This window comes from Salvelinus fontinalis, chromosome 18, assembly GCF_029448725.1.
Source record: "Salvelinus fontinalis isolate EN_2023a chromosome 18, ASM2944872v1, whole genome shotgun sequence".
Classification (NCBI taxonomy): domain Eukaryota; kingdom Metazoa; phylum Chordata; class Actinopteri; order Salmoniformes; family Salmonidae; genus Salvelinus; species Salvelinus fontinalis.
In genome coordinates, this window is record NC_074682.1 from 11,929,688 (window position 1) to 11,939,988 (window position 10,301).

The 10,301-nt window shown below is 42.0% G+C and overlaps 1 protein-coding gene across 2 annotated transcripts; it reads left to right on the plus strand.

The window, feature by feature from the left end:
* The first annotated feature begins 249 nt into the window (after positions 1-249).
* LOC129814983 (uncharacterized) lies at positions 250-7,933 on the plus strand. 2 transcript variants are annotated; one of them, XM_055868185.1, is made up of 3 exons: positions 250-792; positions 4,936-5,085; positions 6,580-7,933. In XM_055868185.1, the coding sequence occupies exons 2-3, from the start codon at positions 4,938-4,940 to the stop codon at positions 7,737-7,739; spliced, it is 1,308 nt and encodes a 435-aa protein (XP_055724160.1). In that variant the 5' UTR covers positions 250-792; positions 4,936-4,937; the 3' UTR covers positions 7,740-7,933. The 2 variants fall into 2 exon arrangements, with proteins under 2 accessions (XP_055724160.1, XP_055724161.1); XM_055868186.1 differs by having other exon boundaries at positions 6,607-7,933.
* Positions 7,934-10,301: the final 2,368 nt, after the last annotated feature.

The window sequence follows — 10,301 nt, forward strand, 5'->3', positions numbered from 1 at the left end:
GGGCAGAACGACAGATTTGTACCTTGTCAGCTCGGGGATTTGAACTTGCAACCTTTCGGTTACTAGCCCAACGCTCTAACCACTAGGCTACCCTGCCGCCCCGATTGTATTTACATATGAAGTGGGTAAAACAGTAGGCAAACATTATTCCAGTGACCAGTGTTCAATGATTATGTACATAGGGCAGCAGTCTCTAACAGTACTGGGCAGAGGCCGACTAGTGGTTAGTGGTGACTATTTAACAGTCTGATGGCCTGGAGATAGAAGCTGTTTTTTAGTTTCTCGGTCCCACCACCTGCACTGTCTCTGCCTTCTAGATTCTAGATGGTAGCGGGGTAAACAGGCCGTGGCTCAGGTTGCTGATGTCCTTGATGATCTTCTGTAACACCTCGCAATATAGACGTCCTGGAGGACACGTCTACATCCAAAAGGATGGCAGACATTGGGTGAATATTAAATGTTAATATCTTCGGCTGTGAGTGATGGAGAAAAAAATCGTCCTCAATGAAAATAACTGGGAAAATTCAATGGATATTTTTGGTACAAAGGTGATAATAAAAGTGTCTTTAGGAATTTTAAAATTGGACTTCTCTATGGGGCAGTATATGGGAATTGTCCTTTTGGACTTGGCTTCAACTAAAATGCAGTACCGAAAGTGCCCTCTGAGCACAGACCGGAACCCTGCCCCCCTGGACTGAACATGTCCCACAGGGGGAGGGGCGTGGGGAGGTGGATAGAAAGGAAGCTGTTAGACTCACACCGACGTGCTGCTAGAGGCGCCTGTGTGCACAGGTAAGGTACTAATTCAAACTTCACAACGATTTTCATGCAAACTCACTCCTTGACTGAATTGGGATCATTGACCGACCACCACTATGCATTGCCGTGGGCTGTAGTTTAGACTAATCTGTTCGATTGTTGCTAGGATTTAATATGGTGGAGATGGGCTTGAGAGTGTTCGTTTGCTTAAAGACAGAAACTGGCAGTGAGGCATAACTCAAAACAAATCAGACATGGGGGAGGAGTGTCTGTTCCTATGTTAGAGTTCTCATGACATTTGTACAGCTGCGTCATTTCAGCTAAACCTACAGTATGGCAAATTTACAACCACCCCCTCCCCAATGATTTAAAAAAAACTAAAGCTAAAGCTTATTTACTGCATTTGTAAACATTTAAAACTCTCTAAAATGATATTCGGAGAACAGCAAAAACAAGAAACATTTAATAATTAGCTGCTACGCACTAGCTCAGCACCGGGATTAGACACTAGTTTAGTTTCATGTCAAGTCAAACAGGAGTTACCAAGTCATCTACAGACGTCTTCCACATCTGCACTGTTTAGAGGAAAGTCGTGCTGTTCACTGCAGCCAGAGTTGCTGTATATAATGACGAGATGCTTGTGTCTCCGCCCTAAGAATGGAATTCGTTGTCCACAGAGCGGGATGGCAGGCTGTCAAGCTTCAGCCAATTCCTCTCTTTGGATTGGTGGATACATCTCATAATTTGAAAACATTTTGGAATATTAGATGAGGGGTGTTGGCGTCAACTGCCTGTATTCAATGGAGTGTGAGATCCCAGCTAACAACAAATGTTCTCACAACTTTAGAGAACGTTCTCTTACAGTCTCAGGTCATTACCTAGCGTTTTCATAGGAATCTTCCCATGACATCTCTAAGATACCATTCCCCCTAATGTCAAACAGAATTTACCCAGAACGTGATTACTATGTTCTCAGAATATTCAATAATAATGTTTTAGACATGTTTTACGGGAACGCTGCAAGCTCATTCCTGTGTTAAGTTTTCTAAGGTCTAGGAGAATATTCCATCAACATCCCACCAAACATGCATAGAACATGGTTGCCATTTTCTCAGAATTTAAAATATCAATGTTCTAGACATGTTTCAAAAACATTCCTGTGTCCAGTTTTCTGAAGGTTAGTTGAATATTCCATTAATGTTCCACCAAAAATACACAGAATGTGGTTGTCATGTTCTCAGAATATAAGCTATTAATGTTCTAGACATTTTTCATGGGAACATTGCATATACATTCATGTATCCAATTTTATGTGGGTTAGGAGACTATTCCATTATTGTCCCTCCAAGCCTATTATTTTAAATGGGAACTTACATGAAAACGAAAACAAATTATGAAAAAATATTTAATAAACTGAAATAAAATAATTAACAAACCTGTTTGAAAAAATACAATTATTCTGAAACTATTACCTTTGACTAAAATAAAAAATTCAAGCTTCTGAATCTGCCGGGTCTCATTATATTTGACTTCATAATTTAAAGGTAGACTCAATGAGATGATGTTGCCTCGAGCAGCACCGCAGATATTGGGAGCGTTTTAAGTGGTAAGGCTAATTAATGCAACCGACTGTAGTTGAAAGTCGAGGAGTGAAGTCGGGGGAGGTGCATCTGCGACAGCTGAAAGTCAGACACTATTGTGGTTTTCCAACAGCAAGGCTCAGATCAACATGGTAGTGTTGCCATTGTTTTCTAAAACGGTATTTGAAATGAACGTGTTTCCCCTGTGCACCCCCTGCCGAACCACTGCGCCCCTCAGTTTGTGAACCACAGTGCTGTTGTACCGTCAACAACCGGACAGTGAGATTGATAGAACCATCTCTGAAGAGTGCAAAGTCATTATAGCTGTCCAGTGATGATGTGATACTGACAACACACACACGTCTCGGAAGGGTAAAAAGTAATTACATCGCTCAAGTGATGTTGTGATGTTGACACTAGTGTGACGACAGTTGAATCACTTCAGGATTCCAGAGGGGATAGAACATAGTTATATAATACAGTGTTCTAATCACTGCTTTTCCGCCGTTATGTTAACATTACGGCAAGGGAAGTAGCTAGCTAGAATGCTGTGCACCAAGATGTTGCGTGTTCAAATCCCAGGTGGGGACATGAATAAACATGCACAATGTAATTATGTATGTCAAATATGTCGGTTGAAAAGACTGACAACAGACTAAGAGCTGTGAAGAGCCTTTGTATCTTTTTAGTTATAGTTCGTAACTTTAAAAGAGCCAGTAGTGTACCTTAGCGACAAGATGGTACAGGTACAAGAACATACCTTTGGTGAAGGTACAAATGTGCCTTTTTAGGTTACCACCACAGTGACAAAGTTCCTTTTTAAGTGGCAAAAATGTTAATCTAAAAGGGTTTTTGGGTGTTGTTTTAACACTATAGGGTGTAAAACCTTATTATCATATATCCCAGTGTGCCTTTTAAGTTAATTGTATAGTTACCAGTACCTCCCATGACTGTGTTTGCAAGTGACAAAGACATGGTTGTTGCATTCAATGGCTTTCAGTCCTGTAGCCTTCATCAAGTGAGTGCCTAAGTGAATATTTTATCATTGAAATTAAACTCATGAGTCACAATACATTACACACCGTATATCATACTTCGACAGTTTTACCCCAACACAGTGGTCTGAAACTCCTGGTCTGCTGGCAACCTGCATTTAGAATGACTGCCAAGTTGGGGAAAATGTCTAAATTGGACTACCTAAACAGGAACAACCATCTCAGTAAATGCATATTATTGATCTTCTGCTAGACACAATGAAATCAATCAATGTGCATGCAAATATTTGTACAAATCTACCTGCAAAAGAGCATGCTGGGAAATATAATGATGGGCATGGTTTTTGAGTGTGTGATTGTACCTTTTTTAGATTCAGAATATTGGGTACACAAATGTACCATCATACAAAATTATCAGCACATGTACCCTAAAAGGTACCGAAGAATACCATGTGAGATTATGTGTACCTCTGAAGGTGTATTTGTATATTTTTGTACCCCCCCCCCCCCCCGATAACAATACTGTACCCTAACCGTACCCTTATTACAGATGATCTAAATAAAAAGATAATATGATAAGTTTCTTATTGATCTCAAAAGTTGAAAGGTCAAAAAACGACCTAAAAAAATCATACACTGATTTCATTGCTGTCTATTGACATTTCAGTGACCAAAAACATTCATGGGTGGCTGAGAAGGCCATGGATTAATGCTAATTTACACAAAGAAATATTGGTCCGTTGCAGCAGATCGACATCATTTGGATAGCAGCATAAAATTATTTTGAAAATTATTGCTTGCATATATTTGCTACAGTATTTCACATGATGGGTCTTGAGTTAGTTTAAAGGCCCACTGCAATCACATTCCCCCCCCCTGTTATTTGTATCATATTGTACAACAGCTGATAAAACTAAGGGCTCTATTCAATCCGTATCGCAGAAATAGAGCTTTAAAGAGTGATTGAAATTACAAGGCAATGTTCCCACCTTAGCTGAGATTGCATTCATGTCGGTAAACGCTGCAGATGTCAGCCCAATAGCACGCTAGACATTTAAAGGGACAGACGTAATCTATCTGTAACACTTCAGCAATCCAGATTGAATATAGCCCTAACACTGTAAAAGTGAACATTTGATCAGTGTTATTTCCTGAAAGTTGCTGGTTGAAAATACATTCTAATCAGCACGTTGTGCGTCTGTGGAGTTTTGGCATGCCGGATGTTACCCGGTGGTATACGTTTTAATAGTTCCAAACCTCTCTGCACTTAGACACTCCAAGCAAAATTCTTGTTTGAGAAAAAGCTATTTCTGTAAATTTTGACAATTTTAATGGAAAACTATTACAGTAAGGTACTAAATTGTTATCCATAAAATATATGATATTGAGATAAAAATGGCTGCATTGGGCCTTTAAGTCATTCTAGGGGTCTAATACATTGAGTTTAGATATAATGTTTTAAACGTACAGTAAGCTGTCTCAAACAGTGAATATTGCCCTTGAAACTCTGTTTTGTAAGGCACCCTAGAGAGTAAAAAATCCAGTGATAATCCGAAAATGGTTTATAATATATACCTCTTGTCTGTGTTGTTTTGTTTTAGCCATGGATGGTGTGTTGGAGGGAGCAGCTGTGGTGTGTGTGTGTAAACTGGCCTGCAGTCTTCCCTTCCTGCCCATGGTCACTGCTTCTCTCAGTGCGGTCAGCTTCTGCTGCAACTGCCTGCTGCTCTTCACAGACCTCGTAGTCACAAGTACGTGTCCAGCTCTAACCCTATCTCTGATGTGTACATCAGAGCTACACATACCTGTTTGTCCTTGTAATAAGAATTGGCTGGAAAACAGAAAGGGGAGCAGTTGCTAAAGTCCATGAATAGAGTACATTTTGCGCACCTTTTGAATTTTAAAAGCCTGGTATACAATAAATCAAATACTTTACATGAATAAAGACCAAAAATCTGCATTTTGAAATGTCCCTCGTCAGGTTTCTCCAAATTCTAGGAAGATTTTAACCCACTTAAGCCTACTATTTCTCCAAGTTTTTACCATCATTGTTAAGCCCTAGTCATGTTCTTGCTTTGACAGTCACTTCTGAATATTATTATTTATTAATGTGATGAGTGATTCATTTACGTCTGTCCCTCATTTTAAGGTAATATAAAAAACCTGTCCCTCATTTTAAGGTCAACACTGTTATGTGAACTGAACTCTCGTTTTAATATGATGAAAATATTCCTTTTTAAAAATGTTAACAGAAACATTGAACATCTAATAGTCAAATCAGAGTGTAAAAGCAGGTGAGCAGGTTCTACTCTTTTCAGCCATTTTCTGGTGTTTTGTGGTGGACAACTGAGTGGGTCGAGCATAACACATTAACCCTGTTACCCACAGAGAGGCGAGAAATGTTTTAACAGTTCAACAGTTTATTTTTTGTGAAGCTTGCATTCAATTACTCTCCATGTTGCACACAACAAGCTTCCATTCCCCCAGTCACAAGGGGATTTATGGCTGATTTTAAGATGAAATCGTCAACCCTGTTACCGTCAATCCTGTTACTTTAATAGACTTTATTGGCACTTGCTATAGTCATTTATTTATTTATTTAACTATTTGAGAAGGGGAAAACATGTTTGTTTTTTTATGAATTTGAAAATGTGTTACAATTAGGTGAAATGAACACTACCCAAAATGTACTCTATTTGTGGAACGACCCCAATATGGTTTATTACAAGTTCCAACAGGGCACAGAAGCACCCTGTAAACCCAGCACAGAAGCACCCTGTAAACCCAGCACAGAAGAAGAGAAAATGCCCCCAGAGACAGGCTGTCAAAACAAAAGGATGTCCATTAAAAAGGCAGTGACTTTGTCAGCTCCTATAGAATCATACAGTGTTCACAGGATGTCAGCAATACAGTGAATAATCAGTGGGTCCTTGGTCATCCAGTCTGGCCTCAACCGCTATCAACAGATGTGAGAATAAGCCATATGATTCAGTATCAAGTCTAGTGACCATCAACCTGCACCTTCAGTGTCGTAAACACTGGAAATGATGTATTACAGAAAGGCAGACTATATCAATGTGCTAAACATTGTGTTAATCACTGAATTTGAACATTAGTGATCTTACATTTTAAATGGAAGTTCTTTATACTCCTATGGCCTACTTCAGTGTCCCAATCCTCATGCTGCTATAGTCCCATCCCCCCACATTTCCCTATTTGATTGATTGGTCTTTGTTGTCCCTCAGCTATCCTGGTTGTCCTCTGGTTTGCAGACCCCTGGCTACCTCCGTTTTCCACGTCCTCTGATGTCATTGCCCTGCGCTTCCTGCTCTTCCTCAGCCACACCTACTGGGCGGTGCTGCTGATGACCACTCCTCTTGTTGCCGTGGAGACTGCCATGAAGTTGCAGTGGCCCCAGGTCCATGGTGGCAGAGGTAGAGCAGTGGACGGAGACACAGGCGGACGTAGTAAAACTCCAGGCTCTAAAGCTCCTGCACATCACCATGGTGTGACAGTGGAGGTAGAGGATGGGCAGAGTAGGGACACAGACAGCCAGAGAGGAGGGAGAGAGGACCAGGAAAAGTGCCTGCCCCACATCATTTACTTCCTCTGCTGTCTGCTGGTGTGGGTTCTCTGTGGTGTCTGTGGGGGTCAGAGCTGGAGACTTTGGGTGAAGGTCTGCATGGAGAGGACCAGCTCCCTCACTATGTGCCTTCCCAGCCTCCCCAACAATGTCCTGTCTGCTCTGGGTGAGCCCTGCTGGGCCCTGGCCACCGTGACCTTGGCCCTCCTGCTGGTGCTGACGGTGGGCTGGGGCCTGCTCAGACGACACCTGGCCCACACAGAGACGGACCCACACTCAACGACAAACAAGGAGGTACATGACACTGACATTCAACTGCCCGCACAAACATTCGCTGCACCTTGCGTGGCTGTAAACCCTGCGACGTCAGCGGTGTCAGACACACCGTCTGTTGACCCAGAGACAACACGGTCCAGATGCTCCCTTCACAGCCCATGTTCCGGGAACAACATACAGCTATCACTGGCTCACCATAGATACTCTGTCCTCTTATCGTTGGAGTGTTTGTCAGCAGACATACTAGAGGAACACAGAGAGACAAAAGGACTAGGAGACAGGCCTCTCAGCACTACTGTGGAGGAACACACAGACTCTACCTACAGGAGCCGGTGTGGGATGAGGCAGTGGGGCTTTCCCTGCCTGGGGGTAAACGTAATGACAGGGTTTGTGTGTCTGCTCATTGTCTGTGTGTTACCTCTAAATCTCAGTGTGAACATCCTACTGATCAGGCACATAGAGACAATGCTGGAGTGGAGTTTGAAGCTTTTATTGTTTGTACCCAAAGAAGCCACAGACAACACAGGGCTCTCCCAGTCAATGTAACACGGGCACCAAGTCAGTGTACTGGACAATAAGCCTGGATGGGGTAGTGTTAGATACTAAAGTGTGGCTTGGGAATGGGATTGTGTTGAGAGGGATTTATTAGGTATTGTCTGGGGATGGGATCAGATGAATATCACATGTACTGTAAACAGCTGGTCTACCTGTTAATGATAAAAAGTAAACAACTCCCCCTTTGACTGTGACTGTCTATTCATGCGTGCCGAGTGATCTCTGGGAAGCTGCAGAGGAGTGCTGAAAAAGTCAGGTTGAGGCTTGCTTTCCAGATCTATAGACATGCAACTCAATAGTTAGTTTGCTGAAACAGTAGGAATACAGTAACAGTAGATGGGGGGGGGTTCAGTTATCTGGAGTGTGATTTAGATTAGTTTGATGGGAGATGATCTGACTTCACCTTACCTCAGCAAAAGGCAAGTGATTATAATGTACGCTTAACAAGAAGTGGCTCTAAACACTACGGCCATTGGGCTGTAGCTAGGCATGAAACGACAACAAAGCTTTCTCTTCACTCAGGGGTTTTCTGAGTCGAGGAATAAGATTCCGCTTGATCACAGGCGCAACAGGGCGCTGAATAACATCTGAGAAATTCAAGGTATTAACACACACACACACACAAACAGCCGTGTTCATACAGGTACCACGTTGCAGACACATGCTGCATACCTCCTAATGTGAGGTTCAAATGTCTCCGGAGTTCAGAGGAGACGCTGATATTACCCAGGCCAACACCAGAGGGCAGCCTGCAGCCAGCATCAACCCCAGGTAGCTCACAATGGAGACCTCTGAAGCTCCCAGGCTAGATTGTGTATTATATACAGTACATTGAAACGAGATGGAGAGGGGATTTCTCTAAACAAAGGAGTAACGTTTAGGTTGTGCTGCCCTTGAGAGAGCCAGAGGGCAAACACTGAGTCAACAGCAGGTAGGCCTACATCTTCCTGGCTGCCAAAGTATTCAGACCTGTACAGACAGATACACCGCAGAATAGTGATTTAACCAGGAGCCCAGAACAGATCAAAATGAGGCTGAGCTCATTCTCTAAAGTCTCCGACACTGGATATAGATTGATATATATATTATTAATAATAAAAAAAATCATTATTATAGGTTTAGTTGCAGCCAAATTTATTGGCACCCTTGCACTTTTCGTAAATAATTCCCTATTTCTTCTAAAGGAAGTTAAATAGATATTTTTTAAAGGTGTTATTTGATTTTCAACATTGCAGAACTTAAGTTTACAATTTTAATTGATAAATTAAATAAAAATGGCATTGACAAAATGAATAGCACCCCAGAGCTAGTACTTGGTTGCACAGCCTTCGGCCATGATAACTGCCACAAATACTTATTGTAGTCATTGTTGGACATGATCTGACTTGAACTGTTTTAAATGCATAATCCACTTAGTTGTAGTAATACCTTGTTATTGGTTAGCATGTTGGAGCTGGAGAGTGTTATTACAGTGGCAAGGGGAAGTACAGAAAGTCTCTCTATGTCCAGATATGTTATTGCTGTATATTAATATTTCTAAGGAAGTAGGTAGAGCCACAGTCAAGTCTCAGTTCCTGGTAAGGTCAGGCTAGTTTCTGTGGAACTAGGACAGAGAGAGATGTAGAGTTCAACATCGAGGTGAGCACAACAGTTGAAGAGAGAAGAACCCTCTGGGAGGGGGGATAGAGGGGCCCATCCCAACAATAGTCCAACAGTAGTCTTATCTCACCTCCCTGGACAACAAAAATTCTGGACTCAGAGGAACATCAAGAGGAGGAACAGACTCAGGTCTTGCCCAGCAACAGAGACTGATTGTTTATACTAGACATACTTTTAGTCATGTAGTGTATCTGGACACCTGCTCGTCGAACATCTCATTCCAAAATCATGGGCATTTAATATGGAGTTGGCCGTCTAGAATTTCATTGTATGCTGTAGCATTAAGATTTCCCTTCACTGGAACTAAGGGGCCTAGCACGAACCATGAAAAACAACCATTATTTCTCCTCCACCAAACTTTAGAGTTGGCACTATGCATTCAGGCAGGTTCTTTTTAATTATTTTTATTAAATGTTTTCATTTAAAGTTTTATTTAACTAGGCAAGTCCGTTAAGAACAATTTCTTATTTACAATGACGACCTACCCTGGCCAAATCCGGACGATGCTGGGCCAATTGTGCGCCACCCTATGGGTAGCGTTCTCCTGGCATCCGCCAAACCCAGATTCATCCGTCGGACTGCCAGATGGTGAAGCGTGATTCATCACTCCAGAGCCTTTGGTGTCCGACTGGATTTGTACCAGAACTTAGAACCTAACACTATCAATGATCTTGCTGCACCTTTTTACTGGCAATATGGCCCACTCTTCAGCACCAACCTGATCTAATTCTTCTGTTTTCAGCTCTCACCATAGGTTTTGGACGTGATTCAGATCTGGACTCATCACTGGCCACTCCAGAACAGTCCAGTGTTTCTTCTTGAACCATTCCAGGGTGCTTTTTACACCGTTTTTGGACACTGGGTTGAACATTGCACTCAAACACCTTGATAATC

Excerpts from the sequence above, each read along its gene's own strand:
- LOC129814983 (XM_055868185.1), top strand. The coding sequence starts at position 4,938 with ATGGATGGTGTGTTGGAGGGAGCAGCTGTGGTGTGTGTGTGTAAACTG. Across the intron at positions 5,086-6,579 it reads CACAGACCTCGTAGTCACAA|CTATCCTGGTTGTCCTCTGG; the intron begins GTACGTGTCCAG and ends GTTGTCCCTCAG.